General features: G+C 39.2%; 1 protein-coding gene and 1 pseudogene across 2 annotated transcripts in view; one reads left to right on the top strand and one right to left on the bottom strand.

Moving 5' to 3' along the window:
- The first annotated feature begins 5420 nt into the window (after positions 1 to 5420).
- The window catches only part of NUFIP2 (nuclear FMR1 interacting protein 2), a 28547-nt gene continuing 10407 nt past the window's right edge, over positions 5421 to 23560 (top strand). The window contains exons 1-2 of one of the 2 annotated variants that reach the window (XM_055402484.2): positions 5421 to 5796; positions 10427 to 12151. In XM_055402484.2, the coding sequence (XP_055258459.2) occupies positions 5517 to 5796; positions 10427 to 12151 (2005 nt within the window). In that variant the 5' untranslated portion in view covers positions 5421 to 5516. Of the gene's footprint in view, positions 5797 to 10426; positions 23550 to 23560 lie in introns of those variants that run through there. The other variant, XM_055402475.2, reaches the window with a different exon arrangement.
- On the bottom strand, positions 5849 to 8270 carry LOC148774673 (uncharacterized; annotated as a pseudogene).

The raw sequence follows: 23560 nt of genomic DNA, 5'->3' as shown, positions 1-23560 counted from the left end.
GACTAATGTTTATTCAGTATTTCATATATTGAACATAGCTGCTACCTTCACACCATACCAATCTTTCCTAGAGAATGGATTAATCACTTTCTTCTTAGCAACCTTTTTGCCACTTTTCAGAAGGCACTTGTTTTTGCCCCCTGCCATGGTGCTCTCCGAGAGCCAAAAAGCCTATTTGTTTATTCTTTTAAAAATTGAGAAAACATTCTATTCTTGGTTAACTTGCTAATTGATTTTTCTAAAACTGTTTCCTTAATGAAATATCATATCTGAAAGTTTAACTTTATATATCTAATATTTAATAACTTAGTGTCATTAATATTAATATTTAATACCACTTACTAACATTATAAACACTTTATTCAACAAATTTATTTACATTATATAATTTGACTTTCATTATAACTTGAGAGGTAGGCATTAATATTACTTTCATTTTCAGAAAAGTAAACTAAGGCTTAGAGAGGAAAAATAATTTGCTCACACAGGATCACAAAGCTAAGCAGTTTCAGAATAGATTCCATTCTAGTTCTGCCTGACTACAAAATTTACACTCATACCATTCTGCTATAGTTCTCCCTCAAACTTTTCCCCATATTTTTCATTAAAAAAAAAGTCGTTTTAAAAAACTTTCATATTTAGAAAAGTTGTCATATCCCAGTTATTAAAAGACTAACCTAATTTACCCATACCTCTGTTCAATTCCTTTGAAAGTTTTTTGAAGTTAGTGTCTCAAGGCAAAAATATTGAGATCTAAAGGAAATATACATGAATAAAATTCTTTCCCTGCTGAAATAAAACAGTGGATGTTACCAGTGATTTGCCTTGTTTGAAATTCGAACTATCATCAGAGAACCAATTTCCATTTATATAAAACTACATAATTCTGTTTCTGATTATAATTTCTGTAAATTTATAATCAATTGTTACAGCTGAAAAACTAGATTTTTATCAGCTACATTTCTTGCTGCTGTATAGTCCATATAATGAAATAAAGGGGTAATCTGGAAAGAAACAGCAGTGATCATGATTATGGAATGTTAAGAGTGGGAAGGAACTTGGAGGCCACTTTGCCCATTCTCCAAATTTTGAGAATTCAGAGGTTCAGAGATTCAAATATCTCTGTATTTTTTAAGTGTTCACAGTAGACAAAGGGTAAGAATAAAGGTATGTGAAAAATGACTTTCATCTGACAATTAAGACAGTGTTGCAAACATATTTACCCAAGTTACAAGCCTCTATCAATAAGAGAAATGAATTAAAAAAAAAACCCAAATACCAAAAAGCATAAGACCTGGTATATAAAAAGTACCTAATACATATTTGCGAATGAACAAATGAATAAAAAAGTTTTATTGCTTTCAAGTTCCCTCAGTCCTTGAATTCACATTTTATATGCAATCATAATGTATACATATAATTTATTATCTTGCTTTTTGCCCTTGAGTTATAGCATTTTTCCATGCTGTTATAAAACATGACTATAACCTTTTAAAGTACCTATTGAAGTTACAACACCACTGAGTCAGATTCCCAAATGATTGCTAAAAATCACTATTAACAGGGGTGAATCCAGGTTTTGGGGAGGGCCCTAGTTAAGGAAAAAATACATAATGATATTACTTTAAAAAATTTTTACAAAGTAAAATACCTAGCTTTTTCAAGAGATCATTTCTAGGGCCCCTCCAGGGCCTTGGAGGCCCTGCCTCTGTTGATAACCAGATACTACCTTCATGGGGGTTATGATATAGCTTCAATGTTTTTCAGAGGTTACTACAATTTTGGAAATGTATACCACACTTGATAGTGTTAAAAATTCTTTATATCCAGCTGGCCTGGAATCTGCTTCAGGCTCCAACATAAACTTGGTGGCTTTTAAAGTATAAGCAAATCTCTTTTAACTTCTTCAGGTCTCACATGCCTCATCGGTAGAATGGGCTTAATACCTACCTCAAGGAATTGCACATGAAAACAAAGATAAAATTGTTCAGTTCCTGACACATCGTAAATCCTCCATAGGTGTTATGAATACGGTGATAGTTAAAACATTAGTCTACCTTATATAGGAACCGCCTGTTTCTCCATTACAACTTCCTACACTGACTGTAGGTAAAATACAGTGTAAAATGAATTTTAAAGATTGTGTAGATTCAATTTTTTATTATTTTAATTACTTTTTTGGCCTCGCATGCAGCATGTGGGATCTCAGTTCCCTGACTAGGAATCAAATAAGGGAAGTCCCTTATTTTAATTGTTAAAAATAATGTTATTATGAAAAGTAGTGACTATATAACAGCACATTTGAAAACGGAAGAAAAAAAAAATAGCACCCATAATTTCTCCAGGCTTATACTACATTTCCTTAATGTGTTTTTTTCCCCTTGATGCAGATTTTATTTAAAATATAAAAATATGCTTGAAGTAAGAAAATCAGTCCTGGGTGTTCACTGGAAGGACTGATGTTGAAGCTGAAACTCCAATACTTTGGCCACCTGATACGAAGAGCTGACTCATTTGAAAAGACCCTGATGATGGGAAAGATTAGGGCAGAAGAAGGGGATGACAGAGGATGAGATGGTTGGATGGCATCACCAACTCAATGGACATGAGGCTGGGTGAACTCTGGGAGTTGGTGATGGACAGGGAGGCCTGGCGTGGTGCAGTTTATGGGGTCGCAAAGAGCCGGACACAACTGAACAACTAAACTGAACTGAAGTAGACCCAATTACTCTCTTTTCAAGGAAGTTTGGTATCATGGCATTAGTTTTTTCAAATACATAGCAAATCTTAAAATATGTTTTACATAAAACTATTTTAGAAAAATCAGCAGGAGGAAAAGTTACACATTCTACTGTTGTTTCTCCATACCTAATTCCTATGAGCCATGCAGTGTGGCCAAAGTAAACACAGATTCATGTCTTTATAAGGTTATGATCTTACTGTACATAGAATTTACTACTCTGCATTTTTTTCTTACATTATATCACAAGTCTTTCTCCATACCACTGCATACTACTACAGCAACATTCACAGTAACTAGAGCATATGAGAGCAAGGCTTAGTTTCCTAAACTTCATATAAATGTGTGTGAAGACACCAAGGCAGGCCAAAGATGTGAAAAGCCAAAAGCTCAGAAAGAGTGCTGTTGGTTTGCCTGCAACTATAATGCAGAAAATGTATTAAGAGTAATTATGACTCAAGGATTCTTGATTTTCAACCAAATGTCCAAATCAGCAAAAGAATATAAAGCCCTATCAACATAATCATAAATTCCATAAACAATTTTATTTCTTTAATAGATGGGAAAGTGGTACAATACTATTCAACAGTAAGGACTTATTTGTCACGACATGTTATTAGGATTTTAGCTCTCAAAACTGGGTAAATATATACCCCTTTTACCCAAAGGGGTCTTTCTTTAGAATTTAGCAAGGCAACACAAATCCTCACTATAAAGAATGAGTCAAGATCTAGACGTGGTTGTCTGAATTCAGTGATATTTGCTCTTGGAAAAAGTTTTATCTTTTAATTATTCTTTTGTGCTGATGTTCATTAAATGCAAAGTACAACTTTTTTCTTTTAAGCTTCTTTGCTCCTTTAACATGATCCTGCTGTAGGAATTCAAACCACATCTAAAAAATTGTTAAGATATACACCGAGGAAGCAATCCACATGTTCATTGCTGAATGAATGGAAAAACAAAATGTGGCATATGCATACAATGGAATATTATTCAGGGTTAAAAAGGAAGGAAATTCTGATATATACACCACAACATGGATGAACCTTGAAGACATTATGTTAAGTGAAATAAGCCAGACACAAAAGGATAAATATTGTATGATTCCACTTATATGAAGTATCATAGAGATAGAAGATAAAATAATTGTTATCAGGGCATGGGGTGGGGAAGGAATGGGGAGCTATTGTTTAATGTGTATAGAGTTGCAGTTTCTGATGATGAAAAGTTCTGGAAATGGACAGTGGTGATGGATGCATAAAATGTGAGTGTCCTTACCGACACTGGGCTGCATACTGAAAAATGAGTAAAATGGTAAATCTTGTGTATTTTATGGTAAGTTTAAAAAAATGCCCCCAATATAACACAGACTGAGAAAAAATGTATAATGTAACATCTATGGGCTTCCCTGGTGGCTCAGACAGTAAAGAATTTGCCTGCAATGCAGGAGACCCTAGGTCAGGTAGATACCCTGGAGAAGGGAATGGCTACCCATTCCCGTATTCTTGTCTGGAGAATTCCATGGACAGAGGAGACTGGTGGGCTAGAGTCCATGGGGTATGGACTGCAAACAGCCCAACATGACTGAGCGACTCACACTGATGCATACATATTCAGTAAGAAATAATTATACAGCAAATATATCTGCAATCACTATCTAGGTCAAGAAATAAAGACTATCAGAGTGCACCCTCCTGCCCCCATGACAACCCTTTCCTCCTTCCTGAGTAACCACTCTCTTGACTAAACATTTACTTTTAAAAATCAGGCTGTAATGTGATAATACCGGATAAGTTAAACCAATGTTACACAACGCAATAGAGTATTTCTTTACATTCTAATATTTTCTATATATGCAAAACGTTTTTTAAAACTTAACTTCTAAAGTGTTCTTTCCCTCTTTCTCTCTTGAAACTTCACATTCTAAAACCTTTCTTGAATTCACCGTTGACCTCACCTGCAACCAAAAACAACCAAACAACTGCTTCTGTGTAGATTTTTAGATTTTCATTCCTCCCGCTCTCCCTTGCCTCCAACTACAAAGAAACAATGATTTAAACCCTTTGTGCCCTTTTAGAAAATTACACAGATACCCCATTGTGGAATCCTATAATCCCTTCGTGGAAAGGAAGAGATTAGCATATGAATACAAAGCAAAATGAATCCAGAATACAAAATGATCTACTGGATTGTGAAGCTCTTGTATTCTTAAAAATGTATTTATTTCTTCTTTTTGATTTGCCCCTTTAGTGGTCTCAGGGTTAAGGGAATTGAGCTTCCCCTCTGGTTACCCGGAAAAGGATTTAGAAAAAAAAAAAAAGCCAATAGATTCTAGGAGCTACAAAACCAACAGATGGCTCCCAGAGCCAGTGGAATCGCCAGTGGAATCTGCTACCCTCGACATGAGCTAGCTTGCTGGCGAGGAGTGTAGAAAGTGCTGTTCGCAGACTGCGCGGTGAAGGAGAGAAAGCGACACAAGAGAGAGCCATAGTGCTGACGTTGAAGGCCCGGCCCTGTGAGGTTGCATAGGGTAAGTGGCGTTGGCCAGGAGGCTGTGGCGAAGGGGAAGGAAAGAGGATTTGGGCTAGGGGCGGGGCCAGAGGCGCAGCGTGGCTCCTGATTGCTGGGGTGCGGCTGCCAATCTCACAGAATCGCTCTGTTAACCAGTGCGCTGGCGAGACGCGCTCAGATATACTGAGTGAGCCCTGAGAAGCAGTCTCAGATCCTGACGGTGCAGCAGCCCGCAGCCTCAGCCAGAGAGTCCCAGCCGCTTTCAATGGAGGAGAAGCCCGGCCAGCCACAGTCTCAGCACCATCACAGCCACCACCATCCGCACCATCACCCCCAGCAGCAGCAGCAGCAGCAGCCGCACCACCATCACCATTATTATTTCTACAACCACAACCACAACCACCATCACCACCACCATCACCAGCAGCCTCACCAATACCTGCAGCATGGAGCCGAGGGCAGCCCCAAGGCCCAGCCAAAGCCGCTGAAACATGAGCAGAAACACGCCCTCCAGCAGCACCAGGAAACGCCGAAGAAGAAAACAGGTCCGGGAGGGAGGACGAGTGGGGGAAGGGGGATGGGGTGGGGGGTGCGGGAGATGGGGGTGGGGCTGGATCGGAAAAGCGCGGAAGGGGTCGGGGTGTGTGTGCGCTTGTGAGCCGGTGTCCTGCGGGTGTGGGGAAGCCCCCTTTCATTCTCCGAAAGCTCGGGCTGGGCCTCGCGGTTTGCAGCGCCCTCTTCTCCTCAGCATGGGAGAGGCCCAACCAGGCCAGTGTGACCTTCCCGGCCCCCGCCCGGGCTGGAGGGAAACCCGGAGGGTCGGCCTTGGAAGTCTAGCCTTTATATTCCTCTCTCGTTTACCTTCCTGCGGCCCAGGAGGGCCCCTAATTTGGGGGCCCTGAGTTGGGGGTGAACCCAGCCCCCCAAAATGCTTCGGGGTGTAACTCGGGAAGGCCTAGCGAATTCCGACTCGGGTGGCGTCGCGAGACCCTTTTGCAGGCGGCGGGGAGAGGGTAGCGGGGCAGAGTTGAGGAAGTGTCCTCCCTCACCCGCCACCCCAAGCCCACCTGTGGCCTTGGGGTGCCCCGTCTTCGGGGGCGGTTGGGACCCTTCGTTTCTCGGGTCATTTCCACCCCTAGACGCTCCTTTCGGGCACCGGACCTCTCCGTTTGTCCCTGCGACTCATTCCGAGGCCGGCGCTCCGGGCCCGCTCCCCCCAGAGCCGGCGCGGCTGGAATGTTCTCTCCTCCTCGCGGGGCCGCTTCCTGTCCGCCATGTTGGAAGCCGATTCCTGTCACCGACTCCGACCCACTGAAGAGCGGAGGGGGAAGGGTGTCGAGGGGCGCCCGGCGCGGCCGAGCCGGGTGCCTCGGGCCCCCCCCCCGCGCCGCCTCGCCCCCAGCACTGCGGGGGCGCCGGCGCCCCCGGCCCGCGGCCGCCCCTCCCCCCGGCGGCGGCCGGGTTGTGTAACCCGGCGGCGGCCGCGCGGCCCCGGGCGGGTCCCTGGGGTGAGGGGCGGGGGCGGTTGAGGTGGGGGAGGGAAGCGGCCACGAGGGGAGCGGCCTGCGCCGGGCCCCGCGCGCCGGCGGCCGCGTTTCCCGCTCCCGGGTGCGGCGGGAGGCGCTGGCGGTCGGGGCGGGGAGCCGGCCTCAAAGCTGACGCGAGGGAGAAGGAGGCCGCGGGCGGTGGCCGCGGGCGCTCCTCCGGGCAGGAGGGCTGGGGGGGCCGGGGGGGTACATTTTGGGTAGAGGCGGTGCCTGAAGGCCGGGTGGGGTACCCAGCGGGAACCAGGCTTCCCGGTCACGAGTTTCTCTGCCACAGGAACCTCGTCTCCTGCCAGGTTCGCTCACGACTCCGCCTCTCAGGCTTTCACTCGGGTCGTTTTCTTCTAGCAGCTCATTTTTACAAAAAAAGCTTGTTCTATCTTCCTCCAACAACCTCCTCTCCCCGCAACATTTACCTTCTGGGCTTGGGCAGTGGTTTTGAGGAATGATATCAGAAGAGTGTTTGATTGAATGGAAGAGAGGGCGAGGTTTTTTTGACCCCTTTTTCTTGCCCTTAGGGGTGAACCGAGGTGGCTCATCCACGAGGTTTGTGCACTACCATCTTGCCTGGGATGAGACTTATCTCATGTTAATAAGGAAAGATGTTTTCCCATTTTAAAATCGATATGAATCCCCAAACTCTTAAACAAATGTTAAATTGAGGGCAAAAGTCATTTTAGAAAACATTTGAGAGGAAATGAACTTAAAAGTTTATAACCATGCAGATTTTAAAAAATAATTGTTCTTTTTATAAGTTGAAATTGTAAGAAAATATTAAACCCAGGGTGTCAGATTTGATAGAAGCACTTACTGAGAGCTGGAGAAAAACTATTTCTATTACAGACTTAATAGTACTTGAAGACTGAAATTGAGGCATCAGATTTTCCATTTTGGAGGGTGATAGGGACTGAAGATGTGCAGTAGAAATGAACATTAAATATGTTGAGTTTTTAATCTTAAGGGTTTGGAACACTTTAGCTGTTAGAAACTGTACATCCTATAGTTTTTTTAAACGTTAAATCTTTTTCAGCTTCAAGTGGGAAAAAAATCTTACTATGCTTACTTGGACTATAACGCAGTATTACAGTTCAGATTGGAAAATTCAGTTTTGTCTGTCAGGTATACTCCCCGCAGGACTTCTGTCACTTATGGAAGCATCCTCTGAGCCGTTCAAGGTGACATCCTTCAAATTAGTTTGTCTTATTCTGAAAGGGGATAAATAGGGGAAACTGGGTTTAGCAGTTCTGAGAGAATGTAAACAGTGTGCGGGGAGCAACTTTTCTGTGTATCCTGGCCACATTACTGTTGCTTCAACATGCATAGGTCTAATTTATTAAGAAAACTTGTGAGGATTTTTGAAATGTGTCTGTAGCGTGTTGAGGGGGGCTTTTATGACCCATTACCCACAAACCTATAAAGAGGAACAGTTTTTCTTTATCCAGAAGAGGGCGCAAGAGAGGGAGAAATGCAAACATATTCGGTAATTTCAGATACTAATCTAGATTTTTCAGGACTCGAGTTTTGCTGAGTTCTTTTGAAGTAGGGTTAGATGCTTTTAGCATGGAAACCCTAAATAATAAAAGCACTAGGAGGCCTTTGATTTTTCTCAGTAATTCTGTAATGTTTACATTTTTTAATACCTAAATTTTTTAAAAAGTCAGACATTTTGCATACCAACAAAGTTACCATGGGAATTTTTTGCTTTGGTGGAAAATTTTTAATATGTTAAGTGAGAAATATTTTTTGTCATTAAAACTTGGAGGTAAAAGTATAGTGGCTTCTGGGTGGTTTTTAAATCGGTGATTTCTGATATCAGCAACTAAATAGTAAAAATTGGTTAATTTTAAAGTGTTGGCTTTGATCCAACTTGATTTGCACTTTGGATTATTTGTTTACTTTTGTGTTTAAGACTGCTTATCTTGGAGATGTGAAAAGCTATGACTGATTGGCCCAAGAGCACAAGCCTTTGTTTTAGTCTGTTAGTACATTAATGGTGTATGTAGTTCTGGTTAGTCTAGAGTGGTACACCGGTAAACTTATATCTGTTAAAAATGTTGAGAGTTTGTTGAAATTTCTGATTTTCTGGGGAAAAATAAACCTTTTAGAAAACATCCTAAGCAGCTATCTCTCCTGTTTCATAGTTAGAATTTTTTCAACAAAAGTTTGATTTGATTGGTTATCATGGCTTTTTCAGCCAGACGAAAAGTAAAATGTAACTGTAGGGGAAGTTAAGAACTTTTTACAAATATTTTCTCTCATGGAACAGGTTCTGTGCCACTCTTGCTTAAGAACAGTTATGCCTTAAGTATGTTTTCCTGAGTTATTTTCTGAAAGTTAATTATTAATTTGCTCATTTCATTGTTGCAGAGTAAGTGACTTAAAATTATAGTAAACCCTGTTGTGAATCTTCTCTGTGTGTTGTTTCACATCAGTTTTTTTTTTTAAACAATGGTTCTCAAGCTTAAAAAAAAAAATCTTACTGTTCTTTATCCTCTGAAAATATATGAAGAACTAGTCATATGTTTATTGCTATTTACCATGTTGGATATTAAAACAAAATTTGAAAACAAAAATATACAAGGTCATGTGCCTTTTAGCCTTTATGGGCTACAGGCCCAAGAGAATGAATGAAAATGACAAATTATTTAGTATTTCTATTGGAAATACTAATACCAAATACTATTGGATTTCCCCCCCCATCCCCCTGAAAAGCTGATTTAAATGAATGAGTGTGTGTGTGTGCCTGTGAGTCTTATCCTTAACTTTTATCTTGTATTTGTTTCTAATGACTTGACCTCACGATGCTGTAGGGAATGTTTCATAGTAAGGTACTTAACTAGTGTCACTATTTTACTAGTAAAGAAATCAGAAAAGTTGTTGACCCAATTGAACTATCTGTAATAATAAACTGATTATGGTGATTGAAGTTCTTAAACTTGAATACCTTAACACTTTTTAAAACTAGATACCTTTCATTTGTTAATATTTTCTTACTGAATCATTTGGTTAGGCAGTATGGTATAATGAAATTAAGAAAAATGTAGTAAGAGTTGGCACATAGGTGTTCTGGTTTCATATGATAACAGTATGTGATAGAATGTATGGGATGTGTCGTTTTTAACATCATTTTTGAAACAGTTCACAAGCGTTAGAGTCTTTGTTTGACAGAATACAATTAGGAACTTCTTATGGTGACCACCAGGCATTTATGGTTTCTTAGAAGTGCAGTCTTTAGTTTTCCTGGTAATACTTAGGTTTACTGTATCCATTTAACTTAATTTTGCCCAAAGGGTAGCTCTGTTCTTAATGGTAAAGGAAATTTTATAACAGCCTTGTGAGAATGATGACAAGGTTGATGCTGTTAGAGAAAAATATTATGCTTATGAAGTTATGTTCTTTCTGACCTTGGACTCTGGTTTGATCCTAGATCAGTTCTGTCTCTTACTTAGTAAACTTCCTAATCTGTAAATGGGGCTAACAAATGTTTTCTCATAGAGTTATTAAATAGTAAGATAAAGCTGAAGCTCACAGCATAGAGTCTAGCACATTGTAAATATTAAATAGTCCTTAAATGTTAGGTACTATTGTAGTTTACATATTCTAATTTTTTTTTTTAACTCTTTCCCCCTAGGCTACGGTGAACTAAATGGTAATGCTGGAGAAAGAGAAATATCTTTAAAGAACCTGGCTTCTGAGGAAGCTACCAACCCTATTTCCAGGGTCCTCAATGGCAACCAACAAGTTGTAGACACTAATCTGAAGCAGACTGTAAAGTCCAGCACCTTTGGGAAAGCAGGAATTAAAACCAGGAATTTTATTCAGAAAAACAGTATGGACAAAAAGAATGGGAAGTCTTACGAAACTAAATCTGGAGAAAACCAATCTATAGACAAGACTGATACTGTCGCAATTCCAAATGGTGTTGTAACAAATAATTCTGGCTATATTACTAATGGTTATATGGGCAAAGGAGCAGATAATGATGGTAGTGGATCTGAGAGCGGATATACCACTCCTAAAAAAAGGAAAGCTAGGCGCAATAGTGCCAAGGGTTGTGAAAACCTTAATTTAGTGCAGGACAAAATAATGCAACAAGAGACCAATGTCCCAACCTTAAAGCAGGGACTTGAAACTTTCAAGCCTGACTACAGTGAACAAAAGGGAAATCGAGTGGATGGTTCAAAGCCTATTTGGAAGTATGAAACTGGGCCTGGAGGAACAAGTCGAGGAAAACCTGCTGTGGGTGATATGCTGCGGAAAAGCTCTGATATTAAGCCTGGTGGGAGCAGCAAAAAGTTTGATGATCGGCCCAAAGGAAAGCATACTTCTGCTGTTGCCTCCAAAGAGGACTCGTGGACCCTTTTTAAACCACCCCCAGTTTTTCCAGTGGACAATAGCAGTGCTAAAATCGTTCCTAAAATAAGTTATGCAAGCAAAGTTAAGGAAAACCTCAACAAAACTGTACAGAACTCTTCTGTGTCACCATCTTCATCTTCATCCTCCTCCTCATCTACTGGGGAAACTCAGACCCAATCTTCAAGTCGATTATCCCAGGTCCCTATGTCAGCGCTGAAATCTGTTACTTCGGCCAGCTTTTCTAATGGGCCAGTTTTAGCAGGGACTGATGCAAGTGTGTATTCTCCAGGGGGTCAGCCACTGCTAACTACTGCTGCTAATACTCTAACACCCATCTCTTCTGGGACTGATTCAGTTCTCCAAGACATGAGTCTGACTTCAGCAGCTGTTGAACAAATTAAGTCCAGCCTTTTTATCTACCCTTCAAATATGCAAACTGTGCTGTTGAGCACAGCACAAGTGGATCTACCCTCTCAGACAGATCAGCAAAACCTGGGGGATATCTTCCAGAATCAGTGGGGTTTATCATTTATCAATGAACCCAGTGCTGGCCCTGAAACTGTTACTGGGAAGTCATCAGATCTTAAAGTGATGGAGGTGACATTTCAAGGGGAATATCCTGCCACTTTGGTTTCACAGGGTGCTGAAATAATCCCCTCAGGAACTGAGCATCCTGTGTTTCCCAAGGCATATGAGCTGGAAAAACGGACTAGTCCTCAAGTTCTGGGTAGCATTCTAAAATCTGGGACTACTAGTGAGAGTGGAGCCTTATCCTTGGAACCCAGTCATATAGGTGACCTGCAAAAAGCAGACACCAGTAGTCAAGGTGCTTTAGTGTTTCTCTCAAAGGACTATGAGATAGAAAATCAAAATCCTCTGGCGTCTCCTACGAACACTTTGTTAGGCTCCGCCAAAGAACAGAGATACCAGAGAGGCCTAGAAAGGAATGATAGCTGGGGTTCTTTTGACCTGAGGGCTGCTATTGTATATCACACTAAAGGTAACTTGTTTGTTTCCTATATGAAATTTCTTTCTGGTAGTTTATTAGTACATATTTATTGGCTCTTAAGGGTGAATTTTGGAAGCTACTATGAGATTCTTTAAGGATTGCTGAGCTTAGTTGAGAATAACGTGGATAAGCAGCTGGTATCAAACAATTCAGGGTCTTTGGAAATAGTATGGCTGGAGTTTAGAAGGAATATTCACTTTTGCAACTTAAAAACATTTTATATAAAGTTATAATCGAGCTCTTGTCTTTTGTTCAGGGAATAAAGAAGGGTGGGGGTGCTAAAGGGATGATGTTTTATTTTCTCTTAAACACTCGTAAGAGTTCTTTTAATTTTTTTCTTTGAATAGATGTTGTATCTCCTTTGCTTTTTATATCATATGCTTATTAGTGAGCTCAATTAATAGTTCTAATTTGCTTAAAATGAATAGGAACAGTGTTTTGGGGAAGTCCGAAAAGTTGAGTGTCAGCTAATTTGTTTTCTTATAAGAAGGAGTAATGGGTGCTAAGGGTAACTAGAAAATAAACTACACTTACAGGTACAGTTAGCATTATAGGGACCAGGTTTTTGGGAGTCTGTGTTTTTCATAGCCCCAAAGCTCATGTTAAAAAGGAAATGGATATTTTTCAAGCTCCATGTTAACTTTTTTAGGATATGGTTTATTTGTACCTTAAAGGAAAATTTTTATGGTGTAAGTAATTTAAATCCTTAAAACAATGTTTTCTTGTTTTTGCAATATTCATGTAGCAGTTTTTTAAAAATTTATTTTTGAATTGAAGTGTAGTTGAACTAGTGTATTACTGCTCTGCAGCAAAGTGACTCAGTTTTATATATCTTTTTCATATTTTCTTTTATGGTATATCACAAGATATACCATAGTATATAGTATACTATATAGTATAGTTCCCTGTGCTATACAGTAGGACCTTGTTTATTATTCCATATATATGCTATATCCTAAACTCCCAACAGTGTTTTTTGTTTTGTAAATGATGTTCACAAATTATGTTACAAGCACTTCTTTGCTTTGGAGAACAATGGTTTTCAGTTTTTCTTCTCTGTCTCCCACACCTCTCCTGAAAGGAATCCTTAGCCCTGCATACATGCGCACACCTAATATATACTGCACAGCCCCATTTTGAACAGTAGCTCATTTAGGCAGTGATTTTGCAACTGTAAGGAAGAGGTAGCATGTCTGATGGTGGTGATGAAGCAATTCATATTTTCCTTAGAAGAATCACTGCCTTATAGATGAATAACAAATCTATTTATGTGACTTCTAAGCAAATTATCTAGTCTCCATACCTATCTGCAGATTGTAAAACATTTAGTAAACAGATACCCATTTAAATTTTTCTTCCTTTAAACAATGGGAATAAATAGAATTGCCAATGGGATTTTAGGAGTAGAAATCCTGGCAGATAAAATTAGCTGTCTTCACTTTTCTCCAGCACTGCTCTTTGGAAGTAAATATAAGTTAACTAAGAGGTGGATATTTTTAGGAAAGTTTAGGAGAAAAAGAAATACTTAGTTTCTTAAGAAATTGGTTAATTATAAGTTAAATTCTGCCAGGGTATTTGTAATATTTTCTGTGCCATCTGCCCTCCAGAGATCACTATACTTGGAAAACCTTTGCCAAACTATTTTACAGCTGTGGTGGTTGTGTGAACATGAGAGGATGTGTGTGGTTGTGTTATGTTCTCCCACAACCTGGAAGAATTCTGGGGCAAGTTGTCCCATTAGGTGCTTGGTTGGTGATGTCTGATTTTTATTATGGAAAAAATGCAGACCTTTTTAAATGAGAGTATTAATTCTTGTTTATTCTTAGGTATTACGTGTATGTATTTGTCCTACCGGAGAAGGCAATGGCAAGCCACTCCACTACTATTGCCTAGAAAATCCCATGGATGGAGGAGCCTGGTAGGCTGTAGTCCATGGGGTCGCTAAGGGTCGGACACGGCTGAGCAACTTCACTTTCACTTTTTACTTTCACACATTGGAGAAGGAAATGGCAACCCATTCCAGTGTTCTTGCCTGGAGAATCCCAGGGCCGGGGGAGCCTGGTGGGCTTCCGTCTATGGGGTCACACAGAGTCGGACACGACTGAAGTGACTTAGCAGCAGCAGCTTTTGTCCTACAGATGGGCTAAACAGATATGAAATCAGTGATACTTAGATAAACTAAATACTCCTACATGGATGTAGTTATATTTAGTTTTGGTGATGTTACTGAGTGCATCAGTTTGAGTATTATAGTTGGACATTATTGAGCAGAAATTGGTATTGTTTTTTTCCTACCTAGAACAAGCAATGTTCAGTTCAGTGAGGGGTCACAAGGTGGCAGATTCTTTGAATTTCTGCCAAATGTAGATTGATCCATCAGGTCACTAATTTTTCTTTTATTTGAATTTTGTTTTCTGTCACAACCTTTGAAAGATATGAAGATCTTTTTAAATTAAGGCAAGTTTTCTGAAACTCTAAAAGAGGTAATCAGTGGGGCTTATTGGAATATCCTTTGAAAGAGCCCTTGTCGTTTAAAAGAGTCCTTTTGTATGGTCTTTTCAAGTGTTCAAAAGTAATCTGTAAGTAAAATTGATTGAAGTTCATCTTTGTTTAGTCACTAAGTCACTAAGTGGTGTCTGACTCTTGTGACCCCATGGGCTGTAACCCAACAGGCTCCTGTGTGCTTGGAATTTCCCAGGCACAAATACTGGAGTGGGTTGCCATTTCCTACTCCAGGGGATCTTCCTCACCCAAGAATCAAACCTGTGTCTCCTGCATTGTCAGGGGGGTTCTTTACCATTGTGCGTCCTCAGTCACTTTAATCATGGCTGACTCTTTGTGACCCCATGGACTGTAGCCCACCAGGCTCCTCTGTCCATAGTATTCTCTATGCAAGAACACTGGAGTGGGTTGCCATTCCCTTCTCCGGGGGATCTTGCCGACCCAGGGATCGAACCCATGTCACTTTTAACATCTCCTGCATTGGCAGGCAGGTTCTTTTACCACTACCGCCAACTGGGACGGAGAAGGTAGTGGCACCCCACTCCAGTACTCTTGCCTGGAAAATCCTATGGACGGAGGAGCCTGGTGGGCTGCAGTCCTTGGGGTCGTGACTGAGCAACTTCACTTTCCCTTTTCACTTTCACACATTGGAGAAGGAAATGGCAACCCACTCCAGTGTTCTTGCCTGGCGAATCCCAGGGACGGGGGAGCCTGGTGGGCTACTGTCTGTGGGATCGCATAGAGGTGGACACGACTAAAGTGACTTAGCAGCAGCAGCAGCCAACTGGGAAGCCTCTTGATCATTGAGCCACCAGGGAAGCACTGGATGAAGTTAGGAGTCAGCATTTTATTCATTGATACTTTTGAGTATGTTATAGAGTGATGGCTTTTAATGAACATACCCGACATAACCATTGCCACCTTCAAAGTAGTTACTCAGAAATGCTGATTTGTTGTCAGAGGCTTAAAATTTTAGATTTCTAACTTTCTGAGGTGATGTCATTGATTTTGAAATGGTCTAAACTTACTTGAGAAGGCAGTGGCACCCCACTCCAGTACTCTTGCCTGGAAAATCCCATGGACGGAGGAGCCTGGTAGGCTGCAGTCCATGAGGTCGCTAAGAGTCGGACACGACTGAGCGACTGCCCTTTCACTTTTCACTTTCATGCATTGGAGAAGGAAGTGACAACCCACTCCAGTGTTCTTGCCTGGAGAATCCTAGGGACGGGAGCGTGGTGGGCTGCCGTCTATGGGGTCGCACAGAGTCGGACATGACTGAAGCAACTTAGCAGCAGCAGCAGCAAACTTACTTGAAGCCAAGTCTTCAGAAATAACATTGATTTGAGTTGTGTTTGGTTATAGTGTTAAACTGGTTAATTTACCTTGCCTGGCTAATACTGTACTAAATGATATCACACATTCAAAATGCTGACATTTTGGAGTATTCATTAAATACTTTGATATGGTAAGTTTTATCCAGCACATAGAGCTATAGGGGAGATAAATTTTAATTTTTGTTGGTTGGGATAAGTCAAAGTGAAAGTTATCTAGTATAAAATATTCCTGAGGCAATTCTAGGCTATTGCATGAAATTGAAAAAATTTCTCTATTACCTCCACAGGTGGCAGGTTATTGGCATAAGTGGTTTGATCCAGTAGATCTGAGTTGAACCCTGAATTAAAAAAAAAGATTTTAACTCACTGAGTGACACTAATTGCAGACTAGGATTGGAACTTTAGGTCTATAGGGAGGTTTCCTCAGCTTAATCTTTTGTGTGTGTGTGTGTCACAGTTTTCCATACTATTGAAGAATTGTACAATAAATTGTGTTTTCCTTTGCCTTGTATTGTACCTTCATAGGCAGAGTACTTTGCTTAGTTATGTAAGATTTGCCTTTTCAGGTGAATCTTTTCCTTTCAATAACTTCAGTACAGGAGAAAATAATACACAGGTTTTAAGGCACGGATTTTAAATGTTTTAAGAAGGGTACAAATAGATTTTAGTGAGGGGAGAGAGAATTTCTAATGGAATAAAGGTAGGAAGAGTAAGTGCAGGGTATGTTTTCCTGGAGGCAATGGCATTTAAGCTGAATTTTGATGGGTGAAGGAAGACTTTTTACTTAATGAAAATGCAGAGAACAGAAAAGTTGGAAAGTGAGAGTGATGTGAATTTTGGAAGGTATCCACTTTGGATGTGGTGAGAGGATATATATATATAAAAGTGAAGAAAGGTAAATTACTGTCAAATCATGGAGGTTTTTAACTCCCATCGGAGGGCAGGGGGAGCCTCTGAGTATCGGAGATAGTCTGGTAGTATGTAACTTAAACTGACAAAAGACAGGGTATTAATGCTGTTATTCCTGACTCCTGTGTGCTTGGGCAAATCATTTATTCTTTTTAAGCCTGGGTTTCATAATATTATAAAATAAGTATATCAGCCTTTGTTTTGTTTTACCAAATTGTACTCAACTGCTGTAAAAACCGAGTTGTTCTTAAACAGTTGACTTGTAGGTCTGTGTTCAGGTAGATTAATACGGCACCAATTTGTAGGGTAGATTAGAAGGCATTTTTCTGATGACTAGAAGTAAAAGATCAGTCAGATTATTGGGATGGTCCAGGCAGAGAAATAACAAAGATTTTCCTCTTGTATTTTCAGTCTTGTGACTGTATTACTTATCCAGAAATAAAACAGACATTTCAAAAAGTTTTCAGATTGGGTAAGGGCAAGAGAGAACTGATAAATATTTCTACATCTACAGGATATGGGAAACAGGATATTGAGGAGACAAGTTATGGTTGATTAAGTTGATCCATAAAACTGATGGGAACTTTTCATACAATTTAGACATTTGTTCATGAAAACATCTGAATGTTAAATTTTCTCTTCTTAACGCAGTGCTTGATAAGCATTTTCAGTGTTTTTTATTTCATTTGCCCCATAATTGTGCCATCAAAGTTATCTTCCTAACCATCTTATAAACAAGTACCTGCAGATTTGATTTGGGTTTCAGTCCGAATTGAACATCCTAGATTTGGATAGAGTCCATTTTTTCTCTCTGTAATATGAGACATTTAGGAATATATATGACAAGTAATTCTTAACATTGTGTAAGATCCTTTTTACCAGTGACTTTCCATTTTAACAGCGATACTGGGTACTTGATTTCTCATTAATTCTGCTTTATGAGTACACTAGTTACTTTGCTGCTAATCTGGAGGGTAACTTTGAAGGAATTTAATAGAAGATAAAATTTAACTCCTAGATTTTGTTAGCCTAAGTCCTGAGGGAAAGGGAAGTAATTACCCATGCTATAGTAGCAGAAATTGTCTGTTACTGTCATAGCAACAGATCATTCTAAGCAACTTAAATTGTATATTTTACCATTAAAAGTAATAGAATAAGTGCTCCAAGTTTCTATTGTGTGTATTTAGAGGTGGTCCTGACAATTATGCTGTCTGGTGTAGCTCCAAGTTGGGAATATAGGAATGAAATTGATCTACTGAAGAGTTAATTTACCATTTAGTGAAAAGGTGGTGATTTACAACTACCTTAATCAACTTATTTGAAAATGTACTGTATTTCTTTATGGGTACAGTCAAAATGAAAAGGATAGAGAGAAATTTCTGACAACCAAAAGAATAGGCAGGTAGGTGCAATGAGTGGTTGAGGAGAAGTTACAGTAACAAAACAGTGTTGGGATAGCCAGAAATCAATCAAAAGGATGAGTAAATCTGAATTAGGAAGAGAAGCAGAATTTAAATTTATGTCACCACCCCTGCAGGATTTTATAGAATTTGATCTAAAATATCTTAATAAGGGGTTGGAAGGCGTGATTACTGATAAATAGATCTAGGGGTTCACAGTTGTGGGAGTCAGCTTGTTTTGCCTTATATATGATTTGATTCTTTTTGGAGAGTGCCATTATGTACGTAAAATGTTAAGTGTTTTTAAATATGTTCTATTAACTGGGGCAGTAGTATCTTTCAATTTTAAAGAGAAAAGGTTAAGCTTCTATTTAGTTTTAACCCTCTTAGTTAATCTCAGTCTTTGAAGGATTTTAGAATTAAAATATGAATCTATATGAAATTGCTTTTTGTAGATCAAAAGAGATTGAATAATAGTTTCAAATGGGTCTACCTGAAACATTTTCTATATTATTACTTCCTTGACTGATTTATGAGTAGTATTCTGTTCAAATCAATGTTTTATTTATTGTGCCAAGTACTGTGTGAAGCATTGGTGAGAAATAGATGAAAACAGTGTTCATGTTTTTAGAAACTCAGTGTAATGGGAAAGAAATATATCACTAATGTGACTGCTCTGTAGAAAAATGCATTTGAAATACAGAGAAACCACTAAGGTTGAGTGGGTGGGGTCAGGGGACAAAGGTAGTTAGAATTCAAAGAAGAAGTGAATGATGGCTTATTGTAGGAGAGTCAGAATATTTTAGGTGAAAATGGCATGTGTTTGAAATTTGCCAATCACTCAGTTTCAGGAAAGGTGAATGGTGCATGTTAAAAATCTTAATTTATCAAGTTGTTAATGTACCTATTCTAGAAATTAATTTTATTTCAGACACACAGAACTAATCTCCATGTTGGCAAATGGGAATCCATTGAAATGTTTTGAACAATGTGATCAATTTCAGATTTATATTTTTAAAGAGAATTATAACCATGGTGTAGAAGATAGAAACTGAGACTTAATGGTCTCTAGATAAAAGACAACTTCAGAAAGCTGCATAAGATACCACTTCTTGAACCAGGGCAATGACACTGGGTAAGAGAAAGGGGAATGGCTAACTTCTGCCTGCCAGTGCAGGAGGCGTGGGTTGGATCCCTGGGTTGTGAAGATCCCCTGGAGAAGGAAATGGCAACCCACCCCAGTATTCTTGCCTGGGAAATCCATGGACAGAAGACCCTGGTGGGCTGCAGTCCTTGGGGTGGCAGAGAGTCAACATGGCTTAGTGACTAAACACACACACATGTGCATATGTTGTGGGATGTGGTGTTTGATAACTTTAGGTAAGAGTTGTAGTTGTGAATACTCCCTCCCTACATTCTCTGACTCTATCTACTCTTCTTTTGTATGTTTGATACGACATTCCTGGTCTTGGTGTTATCATTCTCTTTTTCTCAAATGTTGATGTTCCTTCAGTCCCATTTTCAGGCTTTCAAACTCCTCTGGGTAATCTAATCCTGTTTCTGTGAATTAGTTAAGACTTCTTCAACTGCTTTTATGCTGAGTTCAGACCACATGTATTCAATTCAATGTCACTCCAGTGCTGTGTTTATAAAACTGAATTCATTTTTCCCCCCACAACTGCCCTTTCTTGGCTTCCCCTTTAGTGAATTAACATTCAACCCTTGTCATTAGGTTTATATGGATCTTCTGTAACATCTTCATTCTTTTCCATCTCTAAAACAACTGCCCTAATTTCTTCACTTTTCTAACATTTTATTGGGCTTTTTCTATTGTCATCTCATCCATTTCTAGCATGTACTATAATAACTTCATTTCTTCAGTGACTTCCCTTCACCTATGTGACTAAATAATAAACTTTCTTTCATGAATGCTTTGTGCTCTTTCCCACAAATACCAAAGTGGCATTTTTGTCTGAATCTTTCCTTCGTGGCAACTTTTAGTTCTGTTCCCTGAATGGTGGTGTTCTTTGTCTAAATCTTTTTGTCTTACTAAATTACTTCTGACTGCTGAAGCCTTGGTCAGTGAACTTGTTTTATAAAAGATCAGATAGTAAATATCTTAGTCTTTGCGAGCCATAGAGTCTCTGTTGGAGTCTTTTGTACAAAAGAGCACTGGGTGAGGCTCTATACCAGTAAAATTTTATTTGCAGAAACAGGTGGTATGTAGAACCCAGTTGGCTGACTGCTATAAGTTAGCACACATTAATACCATCAAGCTTTGTTTATGTTGATGCTTCTACCTAGAAAAGTTATCTACTTACTCTACTGAGCTCACAGAGAGTATTTCGTTCTGTTTTTGCATCTGTATCCCTATCCGTTAAGTAATGCTTTTTAATCAACTTGGAGTTCTGTTCCGTTCCGTTCCGTCGCTCAGTCATGTCCTACTCTTTGCGACCCCATGGACTGTAGCCTACCAGGCTTCTCCGTCCATGGGATTCTCCAGGCAAGAATACTGGAGTGGGTTACCGTTTCCTTCTCCAGGGGATCTTCCCGACCCAGGGATCGAACCCAGAACTTGTATTTAATTGGATGTTAACTCCAGGAGTCCTTGTGATGTGGACTGTGTAGAAGTTGTCTGCTTTAGGAAATTGAATGTTAAATTTTCTTCATTTGAGCGGCATTACTTGAGGAAATTTAATTTGATGTAAAAATTTGATTGTATTTCAATTTTTAAAATTTTGATACAGTAAAATCTCAAATTTGTATGGTAGTGGTCTAAATGACAGAATTTTGGCAAAATTTACTACTAAGTTTGGCCCTGTGGCCATTTCTTAATAACTGTTTGCATAATTGGATGCTGTGATGCCTGTTTTAAAAGAACTGGGCTGTTAAAGACTTGGGTATTTGTGTGTGTGTATGTAGAAGAGGGCAGTATTAAAAGTAAAAAGGTTAAGTACTATGTTGTGATTCTGTATAGTTCTATAGCCTTCTTTATACTGTTCAGCTTCTCTTATGATAGTTAAGGTTATACAGAGAAACTCATTTTATATTTAACATCTGAATCCTAACTTGTAAGCTAAAAGAGGGCACAGTGCCATTCACTTCTTTCCCATGTGCTCTGTATCACTAGCTTCTGGTTAGTCTTGAATGGTTTAAACATGGCATATAATCATACAAACAGTGTTTATTTCCTCTTTTACATCTTAACTTGGAGTTTCATAGAAACATTAAAATTTTAATCAAGTTGCTACCAGTTACAGAAGTAATATTAAATAGCAGGAAGGGGAATTGCATTCATTTATTAGTACAACACTTCAGATATTGCTGATTTCCTGACTGGAAGCTAGGCTGGCCCATGACTAATGTTTTAGTTAGGTCAGACCATCCTTTTTCCCTCCTCATGGTCAGAGTCACTACTCCAGAGCCCATATTTGAGGGCAACAGATTTTCTTGCCAGAAATAATTTAAAATGTACGGTATTAGAGTAGAATGTAAAGCTGAAAGTCCTAGTTGAAGTTAAGGAAATGTCTTCAGTCCATTAAAGAAATGAAGTGTTTGCAAATAGTTATTGTTGTTTTTATTCAAAACATGTATATTTACTCTGCTTTTAAAGTAGTGTGGCTGCTACTGTGACTCTTGAATGTAGTACCCTCCCCATCCCCTAAATAAAGAGTAGAGCAGGGGTAGGTTGAAGATTTCTTTGGTGGGGAAGAGAAGGGAACATGTTACAGCACAGGTGGGCTATAACACTGGAAAGTTCTTTTGTTCCTTTCTTCTCTAAACATACAACTAAATATAGATTTATCTTTGCATTAAGCAAATTTTGAATTATGAGCATCAAGGAACCTATAAATACAGAACACCTCAGGAATTTTTGTTGCAAATGTGGTATTATTGTACTTTAGAAAATGTCGTTGGGTTAATGTTCTTGTAGTGATGTTAACCAGGAAATTCTGAGATCCAGAAATTTGTAGATAACACCCATAGTGACTCTTGCAGCTCCTCCTAATTGTTTGAAACTAATAGGGTTAGAAATTGTATTGATGTGATAGTTGAGTGCCATGACTAGAAATCCTTTCCTGATACATCTTCTTCCCCCCCTGCCCCCAGATTAGACTGGCTGCAATTCTCTCTCCTTAGATCTCCTAGGAGATGGGAATTTTCCTGCCAATCTTTTTCCCTACCCCCATCCATACACATCAAACAAAAAGAAATAATTTTAGATCTGTACACATTGTTTTAGCCCCAGGGAGCCATTATGTTGTACATTAACTATAATTCATGTTTAAAAAATCCATGTTCAGCTATGTCTGATCTTAACGAGCTCCAATTTCATTTTTCTTTAACTATGGTTGATTGCTGATAAGTTGCAGAATACAAAAAATTATAGAATAGAGACCATCCAGTTATACAGAATAAAAATCACTTTTTTGTCTTTTCAGAATGGTAGTTATCTGGCCATGGAAGAGCATTTATTCTCAGTGTTAGTTACACGTCATTCCTGTTACTCAGTACGGTCCTTTGGTTCTTGTGCTGTAATAGTCATCTACTGTCTTACTCCTCAAGACTTAAGTATCCCTTCTGTGAAGCTTTCTCTGTGCTTTCAGGTAGTTTTCCTTGTCCTCTGTCTATAATGTTACTATAGTTTCTTCATGTACATACTTATTCTGAGATACTAAAGCAGGCATGTTATAAATAATCACATTTGAGTTGAGCAGATAATGGTTGAATGCTATTAATAAATAGGCATGCCTTGGCATTTTGACCTTTGGGCTTAAATATGAGTAGGTTGGGTTCCAAGGAGAGAACTACTTAGATATAGCAAAGAGTTAAGTAAAATTTTAATGAGGCACTTTAAGGTCTAGTTTGATTAAATTTGATGATGCTTCCTTCAAAAGAGCTAGGCACCTTGTTGAAGGATGTTTGGTTGTTTTTAATAACAGTGAGGTGTTTTTTTTTTTCTTTTTTCATCATTTACCTATAGCATTCATCTGCAGATCTTTGCTGTTTGTGCAGATATAATTGTTCTCTTGGTGGTTTGATTTCAGGTAATAATTGACTTTCTGTAATCAACGTTTCAGACCATCTCAGTGACACTCTGAAAATATGAGTGTTTTGTCTGGGTTTCCTAGAACTGTGTTATTTCAACCCTACCTCCAGCCCAGCAATAGTCAGTCTACATTTCTTAGGTTTTAAGTGAAAAGCGCAGCTTTAAACTTTACTCTGCAAAATTTAGTATTTAAAAATAATTCTTT

Source organism: Moschus berezovskii, chromosome 20 (assembly GCF_049115385.1).
Source record: "Moschus berezovskii isolate FMDL1 chromosome 20, NW_MosBer_1.0, whole genome shotgun sequence".
NCBI classification, from domain to species: domain Eukaryota; kingdom Metazoa; phylum Chordata; class Mammalia; order Artiodactyla; family Moschidae; genus Moschus; species Moschus berezovskii.
The sequence above is the reverse complement of the archived record's forward strand: the minus strand, read 5'-3'. Positions and strand labels throughout refer to the sequence as shown.